General features: G+C 34.7%; 1 protein-coding gene across 1 annotated transcript in view; it reads right to left on the bottom strand.

Moving 5' to 3' along the window:
* ANOS1 (anosmin 1) overlaps positions 1-20756 on the bottom strand; it is a 253812-nt gene that overhangs the window by 42833 nt on the left and 190223 nt on the right. Inside the window, exons 7-8 of the mRNA XM_072614427.1 lie at positions 10842-11047; positions 3872-4016 (exon numbers count right to left, since the gene is read on the bottom strand). Of these exons, the coding sequence (XP_072470528.1) occupies positions 3872-4016; positions 10842-11047 (351 nt within the window). The remainder of the gene's footprint in view (positions 1-3871; positions 4017-10841; positions 11048-20756) is intronic.

Here is a 20756-nt window from a genome sequence, read left to right as displayed (position 1 = left end):
ATTTTCATGATAGATAACAGAATACAAGTACAGTCTCTAGAAGGCCAGTGTTAATAAATTCCTAGAAAGCTGGAGCCTGGATGTGATAGTTCTCAGCATAGATCAGTGGAGAGAGTGCTGCATTTTGAGGCAGCAAGGATTCTTTTGAACCTTGCCTCAGATTTTTCTTGGCTGTGTAACTACAGTTAATAATCTCCCAGGATCTCTGTTTTCTTTTCAATAAATGACATCAATAATAGCACCTACTCTGTAAGGTTGCTACATGTATCAGAAAAGACAAAGCCCTATAAAAGTTTCAGCTCCAATATAATAATAACCCTCTAACCCTCTCACTCAATAAACTTTAGTAGCTCCCTATTGCCTCCAGGCCTAAATACAAAATGTTCTATTTGGCATTTGAACTTTTTCATAATCCAGCCTCCTCCTACCCTTCCAGTTTTCTCTTACCTTATTCCCCTACACATACTCTTTTATCCAGTAACACTGGCCTCCTGCTATTACACAAAAAAAGATATTCCATCTCTTGACTTCAGGTATTTTTTTCTTATTTTCTCTCATGCTTGGAAAGCTCTCCCTCCTTAACTCTGATTACTGATCTTCCTGGCTTCCTTTAAGCTTCTATTAAAATCCCACCTTCAATATAATGTCTTCACTTACTATTCTTAATTCTAGAGTTTTCCCTTTGTTATTTCCTATTTATCCTTCACATAACTTTCTTTGGGTATATTTGTTTGTACCTTGTCACCCTGTTAGATGGTAAGCCCTTGAGGACAGGGGACTGCCTTTTGTCTCTTTTTCTATTCCCAACACTAAGCACAGTGTCTGTCTTAATTAATGTTCATTGATTATTGATTGATCTTATATTCATATTAATTTTCTAATTAGATAAGCTAACTTCATCTAAAATGAGGCTTAGAGACAATTAGAGACAAAATGTAGAATAAATAAGTAGAGGGAAAGTGTCAAGTCATTGAGGGCTAGGGATCCAAATGAGGGTCCCTAAATTACAGAAGGCAGATCTAACATTGTGAATGTGTTTGTCTTTCGTTGCCAAAGAAGACCATGCCATCAGAGAAATGATGACATGATTTGCACTTGACTTTGTTTTGAGTGAGGGAAGGCTGTGCAGGTCACCAGCCTCACTTCTCCTCCACAGTCATCTGAACCAGTGACCAGATATTTATTATGATGACTGGAGATGACCCAGGATGAGGCAGTTAGGGTTAAGTGACTTGTCCAGGGTCACACAGCTAGTGAGTGCCAAGTGTCTGAGATGAGATGTGAACTCAGGTCCTCCTGACTCCTGCACTGCTGCTCTATTCACTGTACAACCTAGCTGCCCCTTAATATTGTAAGACTCATTGATCAGTGATGTGGAATATGGCTAGTCCCTAGGAACATTGTAACATTTTATAAACCAAAGGGTTTCCATCTCAGACCTCATTCTCCAACTGTTCTTATTTCTCGATCTCTATTTCTATCTCTTTTTCTCTATCATTCTGTGTTGCTCTCCTTGCCTTTGTCTCTCTGTTGATCTGTTTCTCTTTGTCTCTGTCTTTCAGTATCTGTCTTGGTCTGTTTCTATCACTCTCTCTTTGCCTCTGTCCCTCTTTGTCTATTTTTCTATGTCTCTCTTTCAGTTTCTTTGTCTCTATCTTTCTCTCCCTCCCTTCCTCTCAAGACTCTATTTCTCTTCTATGAATTGAAAAAAAAAAAAAACAAAAGGCATACCTAGCCTCTCCTGAAGAATATATATAAAAATAAATGTCCTGAAAAGATTAAACCCAGCAAAATAGGTTGCCAATATAATTTAGTTCAGAAGAAATTCATTTAAAAGACCAATTTTAAACACCCAGAAGCAAAGCCCACAAAGCAGAGTATTCTCAATTAAAAAGAATGGTCATTATCTTTTATATTCAAAGGCATCACTGAGGGGAAAAAAGTGAAACAGAAATATATCCTTGGCAATCTCCCACCTTTCATTTCAAGATGGCTTTTCAGTACAAAGGGCAGTCCAGCCCTAATTTTCAAACAGAACTTATTCTCTTCATATCCACATTCTTATGAATCCTTCTTCTCAACTAGCTATCATAGTTGGAAATGGTCTGCTCAACGGATCCTTGCTGGTGCATCAGTGAATGATAGTTAAATAAGACTTGGCTCCTCCCAGGCATATCTGAATGCCAATAAAGGAATCTTGAAGACAAAAAGCTCTTAAAAATCTAATGGAATAAATTGATAATTTCAGGGTTTCTAGAACTGTGACAGGAATGTATGGTCTGAATTAGAACCAATTACTTTGGGATATGGTAATGAGTCCTTTTCAGCACACCTTACCCTACATCTATTAATAAATCGTGTCCTACCAAAGTAAATAAATGAATACACCTAAGCTATTGGGGTTTTTGTTTTGTTTTGGGATTTGTTTTGTAAAAGTCACTACATTTTCCAGGTTTACTAATGACATTTATTAGTAATTGCATTCCATTCTTTTGGTTGCTGGGTGGGAAACAGTGGATAGGTGAGAAAGAAACAGCTGGTCGAAATGAGCTAAAGTGGGTGCTTAGGGGGTGTGGTTGTTGTTACAGTTTTTCCTATCATTTCTTAGGGGAGTAAGGCAAGTGTTCTGCCCTAGAGAAAGATAAGGTCATCTCCAATCTCCTTTCACAGTCCCAGACAATGCAGGTGTGTCTGTCTCTATCAACTCATTTCAAGAGAAAGCTATAAAGGTGAGAAAGGAAAGATATGCAGAAAAAGTGATGCATACAAGGAGAAAAAAATGCAAGAGGGAAACATGGGAGTGAAGGGAGAAAGAAAAGAAGAATGCAGAAAACTATGGAAAGGTAGATCATGATGCCATAGGTGGGCAGAAAAAGAAAACTACAAGGGATCTCATTCTATTTGTTGCCAGTCACTTAAAAGGTTGGAACTCTCAGACCCTGATAAAGACAGTCCAGGACCCTGCACCCAAGAGCTTTGGTTATAGTAACATTTACAGCTCAATACCCCCAGCCATCACTATAGGAAGTCATCTTCCTGGAGATGTAGGCTGACAACTGCTTCTGCAGGTGATACAGCTATAGCTACTAAAGATCCAGAGAAGTCTTGTCACCAAAGTCTGTGGCACTGTCAAATGGCTCAACACCCAAAATTGATACGATTTTATCAGTGGGAGTGGCATTTAAAAAAGAAGCATTAATAACAGTGTTGTCCTGAGGACCCGAAGGACCATGGAACCTGTTCGTTTATGGCTAAAACCTTCTTTATGTATAGATTCCCCGTTTAAAATGTGAGTTCCTTAAAAGAAGGGACTATCTTATTTTCTATTTGCATCCCTTGTTTTGTGCGGTGTTTTATACTTTTTACACATTTTATAAATACTTACTTACCCATTTATTCAATCATTCACCAGTTTTCTATCATTGAAACAATTTCCAGTTCCTTAATCAGACCCAGACTACTGGATCTCCCTAACCCAAGCAACCTATCTCTTTGGAAGTGACAGAACTCTTTACACATGACCTTTTTAAATTTGCCCAGTGGATCTAGAATCCCTTGAGATATCACAGGGAAATGATATTTATTGTTCAGTTTAGAGCAATATAAAGAATGCTATGACTTTCTTTCCAAAATGGATACGGCATAATGATTAGTACCTCTTATTTTTCTGAAATGGGATATTAAAAATTCCTAATTTAATCTAGTTTGGATACAACATTTAAAGTGGCATAGTTCTGTTGATATTTGCTCTTAAGAATACAACCCTAAAGCCTTACCTGCTTTTACACTCTAAATTCATTTTGTTTCTTTTTATCTTTATAATTTATTTTAAAGATTTCCTTACGTCCTACAGAAGACATTAAATACTTACTATTATTTATTGCTTGTGTGGTGGTGAAATAAAAAGACACCTTAGCACTTTTTAGGCGTACTTGTCCCCAGTAAGTTATGGCCTGTATTTCCACCATATAGTTGTTATTTGGCTGCAGACTCTCCAGGATCACATAATTTTGAGACTGTAATTGAAAAGAACATAAGTAAACACAATTGAAACAGCAGAAAGATTCTAATTTTCATTCAACAGAGGTCTACCAATTTTAAAATGTTATTCTTAGGGAACAAAAGATAAAACATTTCACTAATGATAAAATGGCCCTTAGTTTTAATCCTTCCTCAATTTTATTTCATTTTTTAAAAGACACTAAGTATAGGAATAAATGAAAAGTCAAACGTTGAAGCATAAATTTTTAAAAATTATATTTAGTCAACAAATAAATTCAATTAATGAAATATAAGTATTTCTTAATCCTTGAAATTCTCAAATATTATAAAACTTGTATGTGTTGCTATGAGCCTCCATAAATATAATTAGCTGAACCAATCTTTCCACAATTATTCAGGATATTGAAATAATCAAAGTCAGCTCAAAATGAATATGAAAAGTACGACTGTATAATGTACTTGTTAGAACGTTTTGATTGTAAATAATTCTATTACCCGTTGATTTGATCTTAATAAGTCTATATTCTTGTAACTTGACTCAAATTCAAATTTGACAAATTATGTGAAAGCTAAGTACTGTGGTTATACAAGTCAATAGTCTCTGCCTATGAGGAGCTTAGGTATTTTTGACCTAAAACAACATGTAAGCAGAAAAATACATTATTTTTTTTAAAAGAGGAGAGAGAACTAGTATCTAAAGGAATTAAACAATGCTTTCCAGAGAAGATGGTTTCTGAGTGGACCACAGAGAATAGAAAGAATGAAAGACCATACTTGCAATTTCAATTATATAGGGAACTTTCAGATGATGGAACTCAACTAAGGTAGGTTGGAACTACTTCTCCAAAGACCTGTAGAGTTGCCTAGGCTACTAAACACTTTCCCATGGTGATGCAGTTAGTATGTGCCACAGAAAGGAAAAAGAAGAAATATAAAGATTCCAAAGGTGAAGATAAAAAAAGGAAAAGAATTCTGAACAAGAGATATGACTTATGAGAATTCATACATACAGAAGGCAAATACAGAGAAAAATTAATAACACAATTTGACTAGAATATAGAGTACATCAAGAGGGAATATAAAGTAAGGCAAACATGGTGAGTGACTGGGCAGCCTTAAAGGCCATTTCTAGGAGTTTTTATCTTTATCTTAAAGTCAATAAGGGAAAACAGTGAAGGTTTTTGAAGAAGAAAAAGGCATTGTCAGATGTGTGTTTAACAAGATTATTTTAGAGGTTGTGTGGATAAAAGTGGAGAAGAAAGAGGTAAGGAGATTACTTAAAAGGATATTAAAATAGACAACAAATGCATACATTGGACTTGAACTAGATTTTTGGCAGCATGAGTCAAGAAAAAGAAAAACTGCAAGCAATAGAACGGAAATAGAATGTACAGGACTTGACAACATATTAGATATTAGATAGTGACTGGATGATTATGACCTCATCAGAAGATGTGTGGTGTCCTAATGTTTAGCAGGGGGAAGTGATGAGTTCCTGTGCTAAATATTTTGAATTTGAAGTGTTAACAATACATTAAGGTGAAAACATATAGGAACTATGTGAGAATTTGGAATTCAAGATAATGAAAGAAATTAAAGCCAAATAAATAGAGCTGGGAATAAGCTGAGCACGGATGACATTGAAATTATTAAAGTAGATAAGAACACCTCCAAAATCTCTGTAAAATGGATACAGAGAGAGGGAAATATACTATTTTTTTGAGGACTGAAACATGAAAAATTTTCTGACTACTCTTTACCTGACTAACCGTTGGTTGTTGGTTATTCAAATATTCTAGTTGAATTAACCAGAAGATTCCATTCCCTTGTTATTCTGGTTCATTGAAATCTGGGTTTATTAAGTCCTGTCAAATGATTGGTAATATGCGTGATGCTACCAACAAGAAATTCAGCCTCTCTAAATTGCAAATTATGGGGGCTTAAGTTTTTTGTTTAGTTTGGGGATTTTTGGTCCATATGCTTTGTCTGAATTATCCCTCTATCAGAGTCTGAATTCTTTGCTTATATCAAGGATGAATTAAAGCACATGAGATGTTCTGGTCAACTGCCTTTTCAGTAAGCTAAAAGTTAAATATAAATTGTATATTGTTCCAGTCTTTAAAAGTATAGGATTTTTGTTTAAAAAAAAAAAAACACTTCAGCACTTCACTTTAAGAAGAAACAAAAAATTTTCAGGAAAATAAACATTTTTTTCATATCCCAGGGTATGAAGCCAAATTTTTAAAATACTATCCATCTTGTCTCAGGAGAGACAGAATTTAGAGCTGGAAAGGATCATCTAATCAACTCCCTCATTTTGCCCAGAGGCTGAAAGAGATTAAGTGACTTGACCAAGGTCATTTAGCTAATAAATAACAGATTTGGGATATGAATTTAAGCCCTCTGCCTCCAGATTCTATTTACTTTTACTTATTTTCTAAAAATGACTCCTCCCCCCACCCCACCTAGCTCTTATTTTCTCCAACATAAATAAATTGAATGGAATTTACTGATCCCAGATATAAAATGGTTTCTTCACATAAAAGAGAGCTAGTTGATACAGCAAATGCATGCTGGGTAAGGTACAGAAAGACCTGAATTCCCATCTAGTCTCTAACACTAGTGTGATCCTGGGCAAGTCACAACCTGTTGGTCTCTGTATCCTTATCTGTTAAATAGGGATAATAATAGTACCTACTTCCCATGGATATGGTGAGGATAAAATGAGCTATTTGCGAAAAGCATCACAGACCTTAAAGCAGTTTATAAATACTAGTTATTAGTACTATTATCATTCACAGGTTCTTTAATTCATCAAATATCATTACATATTGAGGAAGCTGAATTGTATAGTGAGAAAAACATTGGACTTGGAGTCAGTAGCCTGGACCAGGTCTGTAACTAATATTATGTCCTTGGGTAAGTCCTTTAAATCTCTTTTTTTGCCCTGGTTTTTTCCCCTGAAAAATTGGAGTAATTACATTTAAACTCATTACCCCCACAGGATCGTTATGATTATAATATTTTGTAAACTTTAATGGGCTATGAAAATGGAAGCAATTATTTCCAAATACTCTTACAAAACCGATACTAACAATACCTGACTTCAACTGCAGGCATAAAAGAACATATACAGAAAGACAAATAAACATCTACTAACAAATTATGTTATTATGCACCAAGGTAAATATACGACACATTTTTTTTTTTTGGTGAACAGACATTTAATATCACCAGAATTCTGAAGGGCTTGTCTCTCAAACATTGACTCCCAAGGTAAGAGAATGGCATGCAAAGGCTGAGAATTTACCCTAGTCAATTCTGTACATGATTTATATCTAAGAAAAAATTCTTTGATAGAGATCTTTTATAGTTTTACCTAAAGTAGTAAAGAAGCCACAATAAAATAAATATCCCTTTTGTGGACAATTTCTTGAGAATTTCAGTACATCTTTTAAGAAGTTAAAGGTAGCTGAGAACATGAAGATCAGACAAAGAGCTAAGAAAACACATTTGTGGTAACCTTGGAAAAGTCTTTAAAAATGTGCTCTCTGTGTGCCTACAACTCAAATTGCTGAATCTCTACTGCCCAGGGGAAGACATATGCCTTTAAATCTTAGGCGTGGCCAATGGAGAGTGCCTAGGATACAGGTCTAGAAACAATATGCATCAGAAACCTTGAGAAGTCCTCTATTTCCCAGGTGAAAGATGATGAGGTAATCATTATGATACTGGCAGGCAGAATAGCTAACTGCCCTGATCCAGGACCACTTGTTGATTTCTTCAAGGCAGCAACTGCACTCTAGAAAGTAGCCAGCATTGTAGTAATGCAGCCTAATAGTTAGTAGTGTATTGGGAGCACAGAGCACAGTAATCTCACCTCCCCAAACCTCAGAAGACTTGTAGAGCCACAGGCCATTGTCTGAGCTGAGTTAAGGTGTAAGTTGCTTTGATTTAGGAGAGTACATGGGGAAAGGGAGGGGACCAAATATATTGGTGATGAGAGGTCAATCATACTAAGGAAAGATTGGGCTACAAGTCACGATTTAAAAGAGTCAGTAGGGTATTATGCATAACTTTGCATAGAGTTTGGACTAGGTTATGCCATCACACTTATGAGGAGCATTACTCCTCTGATTAAATTTTCCTACTAAAGAATCAATGGTAATACTCTCCTAGAATGCACCAGCGCACTCTCCCCAGTGTCTAGTAAGACACCAGAGTGTAATAGACACTTTTTAATGTTTGTTGACTTGATTTGGTCTGTACTCTAAGCATACTTATGCCATGTTTAATCAAGCCAGAGTTCATGGAATAACCAAATTCACAACTAAGTGAAAGACGAGAAAGGGAGTTGTTAGCAATGGACCAAAAACAGAGAACTAACAAAGAAGAATAATAGGTGATGATATGATGATGGCTTATCTCAAGCAGTTTCTCTGCTAAGGGCTTCATCTTTTTTTATTGGCATGTTGGTTTCAGACAGCTTTGAAGTTTTACTGTAACAAATGACAAAATCACAGTTAAAAGACATAACTCTTATGGAGAACTCTGGCATTTAAACTTGTCTATTTGCAAAAGTAAGATGAAAAAAGTATTTTTGTTAAGTGCTCTGGGTATTGTACTTTAGGTAGCTATTGACTTTGCCTATTCCTAAGTGCTGGCTTGTTTTGTGAATCACCAGTCTAAAGGAAGATAACTGGATCATGTAAATTCACATTTTCCATCTTATTGAAGTGATCACGTGAAAATTTTCAAAAAAGTCATATATTCAATATTCCTAATATTCAACTAAGTGAAAGAAACCAGAACTTACTCTGCTTGACACTGATGGAATATTGATTGGAAAAGATTTTTTTTTGCTTCCTGTTTCACTTGAGAATGCTATCACTTTCCACAATTTCCATTCTTTTAAATAGAGAAAGCAGAAAGAATTATGAATTCCTGAAAAATCCCTTAAGAACTCAATTAATCTTGATGGGGAGAATCATGTAAGCTACACAGAAAGCAATATAGAAGATGACTATGGGAATATGTCTTTATAAGGCAAACAAAATAAAAACTGTGTTACACAGGACTTAGAAAACCCACGCATTAGAATGCATAGGAAGAGGGACTAGATATGTGACTTCAGTGATATAGGGGATTCCCAGATGAGTAAATTCCCTCTATCATTTAGAGACCTACCTAGAGAACTAAGAGGTTAAGTGACTTGGCCAAGGACACAGAGCCAATATATGTTGGAAACAGGAATTGAAATAAGCACTTCTTGACCATGAGGTCAGTTCTACATACATCATAACAAGTTGGCTGTTCTAATAAAGCCTACCACAAAAGTTATTGCACTAGGCATTATTTTTTCAATTAAATCTTTATTGTTTTATTTCAATTTCATTTCATAATATACATTGTTGTACAGTCATTTCAGTCATGTCAGATTCTTTGTGATACCATTTGATATATTCCTGATAAAGATACTAGAGTGGTTTGTCATTTCCTTCTCCAGCTCATCTTATGGAAAATAAGAAAACTGAAGGGTATAAGGTTAAGTGATTAATCCAAGGTCACACAGCTAGCAGATTTCTGAAGCCAGATTTGAACTCAAGAAGATGTGTTCTTGACATCAGGCTTAGTGCTCTACTTACTGTACAAATAACTATAAAATGATTTCCATTCTTTAATACTGAAAAAGATCTATGATCTCTGATCAGTGTAAATCATAGCATCTCAATGACATTAAGGATAGTTTCATGAGTTGTGGCCAAGAATAAAAACAATCATGTGGTGCCAATCTTATGATGAGTGTCTCAATCTGACATATGCTTTTCCCCAGATGACAGGTGAAGAGTAGTGTCACCAATCCAGTATTCAAAATCTTTCTAATTTAATGTGCCAACCAGGAGTTTAATGCTCTACTGGCATACCCTTCAAGACTTGAGGATCCTCTTGACACCATAATGGGACATTGGAAAGGCGTCGTAGGAGAAGGCACTTTTCATGCTGCTACAATATTGTGATATTAAAACATTGTATACTAAAGGAACATTAAATAAACCAGATCAGTTGTTTTATATCAGTTATTGCATATGGCCCAAGATGTTCAATGTTATTGAAATCTCATTTCAGTGAAATGCTTCAAAAGGAATTTTATTTGTTTTCTTCTGGGCAATAAACTATACTAATTAGTTTTGGTAGATGTGTGGGTGGGAAGAGAGAGAGAGACAGAGACAGAGAGACAGAGAAAGATTAAGATTCCCCAAAAGATTATTTGCTTGTCTGTTGAGTTTTCAAGGAACAGGATTACAGATGCAAATATGATGGCATATAAACAAAATGTATGTTTCTTCTTCCATTTACAGGAATGCTAAAAAACCAAAGCCCCACATCTATGGATGAACAACTCTGGGTTACTGCCTTTTCAGGTCCTAAACATCTGTGATAAAAATAATTGAAAATGTTCCTTCCATTTCTGTGAACTGTCACTGTCACTTGGGCATGAGCTGAAAAAGAAATTGAACTATATTTCTTCTTCTAAAACCAAGAAGCAAAACTGCCAAAATGTTCATGTTCTCCCTCCTTCCCTCCCTCCCTCCCTTTCTCTCTCCCTCTCCCTCTTTCCATCTATCCGTCTCTCTGTCTATCTCTGTCTGTCTGTCTGTCTCTCTCTCTCTCCCCCCACATACACACAAACACACACACACACACACACACACACACACACATGATTTCTTTCATTTCTGTCTCTAATCTCACTAGAACCTTACTTCTTATATCTATAGGACTCTTTTTCTTTTCCAGCACACTGAGAACATTAACTCTCTTTCTAATTTGTACCTTACCCCATCAGTTGTCTTTCTTCTTTTCTTTTTAGATGGCACAACGGACTTGCTGTTGACTGTCCAACTCCAAAAGACTTTGTAGTGATGCACAGGGATGTCAGGTTCTTCTGGCATATCCCAAATAATCCTTACAGTCACACTTCCATCACTGTTAGTAGTGGAGTTGGCAATTCTGAGGTTAGCTGGAGCTTGTGGAGCAGATGGATCTGAAATTCCAGATAAAAGGCAAAAAAATTACTCATCAATAAAGGATCCTAAGTCTAACTATTTGGCAGAGTCAATGATAAATACTATATTACAGAAAAATCATAATGACCTTGATGCAATAAAGCCTATAATGACCCCAAGACTTCCTTTGGATGTAGAATATTTGTTTACATAAGGTACAGTGTACACAGTGTACAATTATGACCTTCCCAAAGCAACAGTGAGTCACAAGACAGTGACTCTAATTTGAAGGCTACAATGAATCTTCCAGATATTTAACAGCAGCTGCAATAGACTCAGTTACAGCGGTAACATTTCATATGCCACAATATCTTTCATCTGGAATCACGTATGATTTAGCACATATGTAAGGTTGTCTTACCTTTAAAAACAATGAGGCAGGAGGATAAGCAAGGAAATTTGACTCATTCAAGTAATTGCCTTCTTTTTAATGACATTACAGCATTTGATACATGTAGTCTGATAAAAACCCCACATAGTGTGATAAGTAAAACCACACTGCACCATTCTGTATCCACATTACAAATTGGATGACCTAGGTACAACATTCATTTTTGCAATTTTAACTTTTTTGCTTCCTCTCAGAGACCAAAGCCTTCTCAACTGTCAAGCAAGAGATTAGATTCTGAAATTATGATGCCACAAATCTTCCAAAAAGAAACCCCTATGAAGTTGACTAAAAATGTGTTAAACTAGAGGAACTTTACTGCATTGTCTGTAGCAGACAGTAAGAATTGATACTTCTCACAGCAAATGGATTTTTGCAGATGGACTTTCTATAAAAGGCAAAGTCATGGGGAAAAGATGTCATTACCTCTAATGTTACAGTACTTTGTGTTTTAAAGAGCCACTAACCTGCAATTACCAGGCACTACTATCATTCTGATACAAATGGGAAAAAAAACTCAGAAAAGGTTTTAAAGAGCTTTCAGGATAGGTTGTGCATTTTTAAAATAATAATGAAAGCATTAAGAAAAGAAAGTTTGTTCATTTTTAAGAATTATAAGTTTTACTTTTTTAAGAATCTAAGGGATTAAATAGGAGTTGATTATATATATATAATATGCATATATATGTGTGTGTATATATATGTACATATATATTTACATAATGTATATGTATGTATATGTGTGTATAGGCAGGTAGGTGGTACAATGGATAGAGAGTCAGGCCTGGAGTCAGAAAGACCTGAGTTCAGTCACTTACTAGCTGTGTGACCTTGGGCAAGTCATTTACCCCTGTTTGTCTCAGTTTTTTTATCTGTAAAATAAGCTATAGAGAAGGAAATGGCAAACTACTCCAAGGTCTTCACCAAGAAAACCCAAGGTGGGATCACAAAGAGTCAGACACAACTAAAATCACTGAACAACAACACTATACATATAAAAATACACATACACAAACAGAGAGATAGATATAGATGCATATAATTTCAAATATATAGAGCTTGACCTGATCCTCTGTCCTCTAAAATATAGTTCATAGGTTTAAATGGCACAAATTATTTTCCATCATCATAAGAGTAAAAAAATGTTTTTGTTATCTAGAAGTTTCAGAGGGTTTTCCTCCCACACAGTTTCAGGGGAGCTTACAACTTGAAAACCTGCAAAGGGGGACATGTATCAGTTACAAACATGTGAACAGGTTTTTCCTAAATACGTATTGTTTCATCTAGGGTGATATGGTTTAAGCTTGATAGAGCTTTCCTGTTAAATACTTTTGGAGGAAGGGAGGGGAGAGATGAGGAAAGCGGTGAGAGAGATCACATTATTACGCTATTATACCATGAAATCATGAAAGAAAGTAATGAATTGGGTTAACTCTAGTTTGAAATAGTGAAAAAAACCTTCCCCTTCCTCTGCTGTAGGAATCAAATACTAACAAAGTATAAACAATGTGATATTCTGAGAGCAAATCTATTTTGTGTTCAAGTTGTAAATCTAATGAATTCATCCAGGGGGAATGTAAGCTGCTTGAAGGTGTGGAGTATTCTGTTCTCCAACAGAGAACACAGCGCTTTGACCATGGTAGGTACTTAATAAATGTTTGTTGAATTGAATCTAACTGAATTTGCCAGAAAACCCATACTCCCACCTAGGATAAAAGCTAGACGTGTATGAAATGCATTTTTCCAATCATTTTCTTCATGATGAACATGAAAGTTTAGAATATGAAAATATGCCGTTAAGTGAATTTCATTTTCACTATGAATTCATTCCGTAACCTCAAATTAAATGACTCTTTTAAGGCAATCCCACTGATTATAGGAATCAATTAACTATGATCACAGTTATCCAGTTAGATATTTACAGACATAAAACAACTTACACTATCATTAATGTTTCAAAAATAGGAATTAATAAGAGTTATTTCATTTTATCTTTGTATTTCAGCCCATTTTGATTGCAGGAAACCAAATATAACATCTGTGGAAATTTCGGGAAATGTTACACTTTTTAATAAATAGAGGATTATGAGCTCAAATTTCCCCCTAGGAACCTGAAATCTCTATGGAGGCAGGGACCAAGCTACAAAGAAACTCTAAGAACATGACCAGGGTTGAAGTGGCACCTGCTCAGGAAACCAATTTGTCAAATTTTCACTGTGAACATTTGTACGATATGAAATGGGCAAATGTTAAAAAATCAGGGTATTATTTATCATGTTTTTTTTTTATTGACTAGACTCTAAACTTAGAGTAATGAAGAAAATGTGAATAATACAGATAAAACTTACAATTATATCACGTGAACATTTTTTTTCTTGGAGAGCTGGTTTTTAGACACTTACCAGCTTATTTCTGGTGCTCCCAACCTTTAATACAGTGTTCTCCACACAAGAAGTGCTTCATAAATGATTATTGAATTAATGAGTGAATAATCATTGTAGAATAATGGGAACAGAAAGAATATGGAGAAAAAAATCCAGTTTATCTCCATGCACTCCCATCTGCAGGGGAGAACAAGGCCAAACAGTCCAAAATTGATGTAGATCCTTATTAATTTGGAAATAATTCAAATATCTCCCTTAATAATAGGTCTATACAAAAATCTGACCCTCCTTGGAATGGAATATAGCCATACAAACTAGATATTACTTCTTATGGCATTATAATATAAAATATATTTATAATTTTATATAATAAAAGTAGTTTCTATACAGAAAATCATAGCTTTTTACAAAGGAGTTAAAAGGTCATTTAATCTAATCTCTTCATTTGATGGATAAGGAAAGTGAGCCATACAAATGTAATTAGACCAAGAATGATCAGGTAGTGATTAGCAAATCCTGACCTAGAATGCAAGTATCCTGATTCTTCTTCTATTTCTCTTCTACACCAACAGTTCTCAAACATTTTAGTTTCATCACCCATTTACACTCTTAAAAATTATTGTGGGTCATATTGTTCTATACTTACCACATTAGAAACTAAAAATCTTTAGAGTTATTGCAAAAATAGTTCTGATATTACAGAACTCATGAAAGAATCTCAGAGATTCCCAGAGATCCCTGGACCACACTTTCAGAACCTACATCAACATCTTTCAAAGATGTTTAAAGACATCCGCAGCAACAGATTCTAGAAAGAAGCCCTCTTTACAAAATAAAATGTCATTGATAATTTGAGAAATTTAAGGGAATAAATCCATTCTAATATAAGCTCAAATTCTCATGTTTATCTCCTTATGAGTACTAAAGGCAATACATGTTGCACATGTAGGTTAGTAAACAATCCTCCTTCAGTCTTACATAGTGATCTTGCCATGCTAAGAGTCATGCGTAGCTGCTATCCTACCTAAGACAGAACCTTTCAGTTATTTGGATTTCAGACTTACTGACTTAATATTTTGTGGTTGGTAAGCATATGAATTGTTTCTCATTTGTGGCATATTGGGAGATGTTTAAAATTTTATTGGGCAACGTGACCGATAAAATTACTTATCAGCATTTAAAAAATACAGGGTGATTAAAAATAACACTCAGATCATTGAAGAGAGATTCTATGGAAGTGTTCTGTTCCAGAAAGAGCAGGAGGTAGGAGGGAAACTCTTCACACTACATACTGTCTGGGAAGATTCACTGTTTATGGGCAGAACTCTCTGCTAAATCCAGAAACCTATATTCATAACATCAGAGGAAAACTAACTAGAGTTTTAAAAGGGCTAAAAAGGTAGAAAGCATCCAGGACAGCTAATTCCACCATATTCTTCCCTGCTTTATGTTGATGTGAAAAATTTCTCACCAAATAAATTACTTTAATCCTTATTTTAAACATGGAATATCTGTAGGATAATCACTTATATCTCAAAAAAAAAAAATGACAACACACTCTTTTTGTGAAATTTCAGCCTGAGTATAAATATACCACCTGGTTTAGTTCCAATTTCAAAATCATTTTTATATTTTATTGACTAAAAAAATCTTGTTGTTTTTTTTCTAAAAGAATCATTTGGCATTGTCTTTGACTGCTAAAACATGTAATTCTTTGAAAAGCTGCATTGCAGACAAGTTTCCAGCCATCAAATAGTTTCAAGGCAAATGCAGAAGGCTGAGTTCTGCCCATTTGAAATGGTACACATAAACCAGCTGTGCAACTGTATAAAAAGCTCATGGGTCCCTTAGGAGCCACAGAGAGAACTTTACGACTGCAAGTGGGTGTCTGCTCTAGTTTTACTAACACTCAGTAATGTATGCATGAAATCACATCCAGTATGGTACTTATGTGCTGGGAAAACAATGTCGTCTGCTTCCTTTTCCTTGGTAATTTATACCCTATATACACCAGTAACTTCATCCTGAAAAGAAAAGTCTACACAAGAAATATGGAGTTTAGGGAACCCCTTTTACTTGGAATAAAATAACTAGACGCTATTAGAATTATTTGGAGGAGTTGATCTGTGCATTAACAAAGTTAATGATGTTTGTTCAAAATAACAGCAAAAATAATAACAAATGTCTTTACAAAACTAAAATGTTCTTTTCTGACTAGTTTAATACTGGCTAAATTCCATAGGAAAATGTGTGTTTTCAGCTTCTGTAGTAAAAGTTGGCCTGACTGCTTTTGGAAATTTGCAAACAAAGAGTGGGTGAGGAAACACCCCAGAAAATAAGTAATAGGCTTCTTCTTTTGCTTACATTTTCACAATCTAGGGATAATCCTAATTGAAGTATCTTCCTAACTTCTCCACTCCAACAAGCATAAATGACATTATGTTGCATGCCATCACTCTACTCAACAAACTACGCTGGTTCCCTATTACCTCTTGCATAGGAGTTCTTAACCATATTTGTGTCTTGGACACTTTGCAGTGAGATGAAGCCTACATATCCCTTCTTAGAATATTTTTTTTAAATATATAAAGTAAAATATGTAGGACTACACAGAAAAACGGTCATATTGGAATATAGTTATAAAAATGTAAGCAAACAATGCAACAAAAAACAAGTTCACTTGGTTATGAATCTGAGTTCTAGAATAAATAAAAAATAAATTTGATTCTTTGACATTTAAAACTCCTCACAACCTAGTCCCTTCCTATCTTTCAGTCTTCTTCCACTTGATTCTCTTCTACTTATATTATCACGCAGACTGGCCTATTTGCTAGTCCTTACATATGGCATTCCTTATCCATCTCCATCCTTCTTCGTGTTTTACTTAGGTAAAATGCCTACAATGCTCTCCCTCCTCACCTCTACCTCTTAGTTTCTATGGCTTCCTTTGAGAGTTAGCCTACATTCTTCAGGGTGTCTTTCATAGTTTCCCCTACTGTTTCCCTAGGACATTGCCTTCCATCTATTCATGTTTCCCATTATTCAAGTGCTGCCTCCCTCTATTAGAATGTAAGTGCCCTGAGAGCAGGAATGGTATTTTTAACTTTCTTTGCAGCTTAGTACAGTTGTGAGCACATAGTAAAAACTTAAAAAATGCTTGGTGGCTAACTAAAATAGACATCATTTTCTAAGTTTCTCAAAGAACTGAACTCTTTGAATAGTTTTTCATATGATTTAAGAAAAACTGAGTATTGGTTCCCAGGGAAGGGAGACACTGAAGAATCTGAAGCATTTGTTTTAGAAACTAAGAGTTTACAAAGACAATTAAATTGGGTCCAAAGGCAGTGCTATATCTACTCCAAAAAATTAATGATATGAAAAACATATATAGTGCTAAAACTGGATGGTGTTTGAGGTAAAAGGAAAGTGAATGTGATGCCCCTCTCTGACAGCATGCAAATGATTTCAAATAATGGCCATTTCTATACCTTGTTATTATTATACTCAATTTCAATTCAATAGACATTTCTTAAATGAGGCATGGGAAAACCACACTGTTCTAGGCTCTAGAAATATAAAGTAGTATAGATCTTATTATCAAGGAAGCTTGTGCTCAATGGATGGGGAATGACTTTTAGATAGACTAATATGATTCAAAGAAGGCTCTTATGGGGGCAAAGCAGAGGTCTTGACAAAATGCTCCAGGAAAGTCTGATGTAAGAGAAAAGATTTTTAGCTGAATCAAAGAAGCCTATATGAAGGATATAGTCATTGAGCTTACCTTTGAAGAAAGATAATGATTTCAGCAGTTATTGATGAGGAGGATGCATATTCCTGGCATGGTAAAGAGGCTTATGCAAGTTCACAAAAGTGGGAGACATTAGGTTAATATTAGAGAATAGCTGGCAGTCTATGTTGGCTAAGACATAGAAAATATGAAGATTAAGTAGTATGAATTAAAATTGGGATAATAGATGAGAACCAGATTGTGGGAGGGGATTTTTTATGTGTCAGGGATTTCTATTTGGTCAGATAAGCTAAAAAGAAACACCAAGGTATTAAAGCAGGAACTATTATGGTTAGATCTGTGCATTAAGGAAGATTATTGGCAGGGGTATGGACAATAGAATAAGCATGTTTGGCAGGAAAGGAGCCAATAGATAAAGAGAAGAAATGATGGATGAAGTGAATCTCTATCTAGGAAGAGACAGTAAGGATGGGATCCAGAGCAGAAATACAGAAGAAATAAGACAATCACTTCCTCCAAGACGGGAACAAGGAATGAGACACAAAAAAAGAGAAGTCTGTATATATGAAGAAAGTCCCATAAAGGACCTTGGGTTGGATGATCACACCCTTCTAAATAAAGTAGCAGACAATATCGTTCTCTAAGAAAGAGTGGGTAAAGAATAGATTTGGGGAACCTAAGGAAAGTAGATATGATTTAGGACTACTATTCAGAATGTGACAGGGAATAAATCAGGAATTAATTAAAGTATTCCTGTATATAGGGAAGGGCCTAATTGAACCTAGATAACATTAATTTGTTGTTGCTTTCAATAAGTACTAATAAGTGAACCAATCTAAATAAACAAATGAATTGCTAGATGTTTATACAGATGAATAAATCAAGAGAGAAATAAAAATATAAACATAGGTAGATAACAAACAGCTTCTCAAAATTAAATTCACAAAACTTCCATTTGATCAAGCAATCTAACAATTCTATCAGATCAAAATATATAGAGTCCTCATGAAGAAACTACTGATCAGGAAAGAAAAAAAAAGTAGGCTCATTGTAGGATGGCCTGTCTTTTACTTTGATTTTATGAAGTTATGTGGTCTCAGTATATTGTGCCAGGTCACACTGTTTTCAATGCTCACTTTGAACTACTTACTCTAAAAAAAGTCCTTGTACTTTCCTTTGTATATGGCATACAGTATGATGCCCACACCTGGGTATCTATCCTAACTCCTGCAGAGCTGTGCAGAGCGATCACCTCATCTCATCTCAAGCCTTGATACCCTCATGATTTGGGCCATGCCTATCATAAACTATGTTTCACAACAATACAATGTGATGCAGTACTGTAACATTCAAGCTTTATATTTCTTAACAATAGAAAAATTAGCAGATATGTCTGCAGCTGATGCCCTTGTCTAGCAATGGAAGAACAGGAATGTCATTATATTTGAAGCATTTCATCATTACACACCAATAAACCTATTTATAGTTTTTCTTATCCTTTAAATTCTTTTATTGATGTCTTTTATTCAGATACATCATCACTTTCCAAAAAAGTCATCTCCAAGAGAACCTATTTATTTGAGCAGGAAAAAAACCTATTAAGCAAAACTGCCTAATATAGTGACTAATATCTGTAACTTCTATTTTTGTTTTTATAGTTTATTGTTTGTTCATAGAAAGAAAAAATGTGTTTTAACAAAGTAATTTGTCCATTAGTATTTTCTTTTAGATTATTTTAAATTCTCACTCCAAATTTGAGAGCTCAGTTGTTTTAGGTGCATACAGAAATTAAAATTAAATGAATTACTCTTTGTCCTTTAAGAAAATGTATTTTATTAAAAAGTTTGAAACTCAAAATATTTTTAAATGAATGTTAAAAAATGTTAATGTAATTGGGAAATATTTGTGCATAATATATAATAGTGCATAAACATTAGAAAGAATTGCTATTGACTATTTAAAAAAAAGAAAATGTATTTTAAAACAATGGATAACAATACTATGGTGTTATCTATACATATAATTGCCTCTCACGAAAGGACCCCCAAATTATTCCCATTTTATTCTGTTGTGACTCTCTGTATTTGTTCTTAATGTGAAGTGGATTTTGACCATAAAAGTAAATGCTTTAAAGGGGACAATGATAGTGTTATTTCCTGTGAACACTTTGCTACTGTGAAAGGCTCTGTGAAAATAGATTAAAGTATGCCAAGATAATCATCTCCTTTTTCTAAATGGGGAAACAAACAAAAGGAAAAATACAACATTTCCTAATCCCTCAACTATATTTACTGCTAGAATTATATACTTATATGTAGATATAATATTTTCTTTTAATTGATTAATAAGATAAAACATAGTATAGCTAATGGAAATACAAAAATCAACCCCATATTGTTTTTATTCTCAATAATATCAATCTACTTAGTTGATACTATAAACAATTAAAAGTAATTAGAGTTTGGGCTACTTTATCACTCTAGATTCACTCCAGTGGAAATAACAGTAAGTAATGAGATAACCAAAAGGCAGACAGCAGGAGGTAGAAGGAGGAAGAAGGGGCCAAGAAAATATATAAACCAAGTAATCAGCTCATAAATAATAATAAAAAAAACCTTACTATACAAAGAACACTATGGTGTCCAGAAGTGGGGAAAATAAGAGTTTTTCAAGGAGACAGGAAGCTATGTTTACATACTTAACTGGTTTGATAGTTTTCAAAGAACTAAATAATACCTAGCCAATTCAAAAAATATATATTAAATCAAATTTGCATTCAGACACTACCATTTGAATAAAACATCAAATAGAATTTCTAATGAAAATAAAGTCCATAACATGTGGGAGTGAGATACTGCGACTAAAATAAATGAAATGGACTCTATACGTTTCTTTTCCAGTTTTAACTTTAATGAAAATGAATGGTAAATGGAAAATGTTCACCTTTTCTTCCCTTCCTGTTCAAGCTACATTGTTAACTCATCTGCACAGGACTTTGTCTACCATGCCCTTGGAGCCTTTTTACGCTGAGAGCTTACTCTAATCCTGCTCAGTTTCTCATATTGGAGAGTACCACCCCTACATAATCTCCCTCTTACTAGCAAGATCCTCCCAGAACCTCCAGTTTAGGGAGAGGTCCAGGCCAACAATGTCTTCATTCCTCTGCT

The sequence above is a fragment of the Notamacropus eugenii genome, chromosome 5 (genome assembly GCF_028372415.1).
Source record: "Notamacropus eugenii isolate mMacEug1 chromosome 5, mMacEug1.pri_v2, whole genome shotgun sequence".
NCBI lineage: Eukaryota > Metazoa > Chordata > Mammalia > Diprotodontia > Macropodidae > Notamacropus > Notamacropus eugenii.
This window is presented reverse-complemented; position numbering and strand designations above follow the sequence as displayed.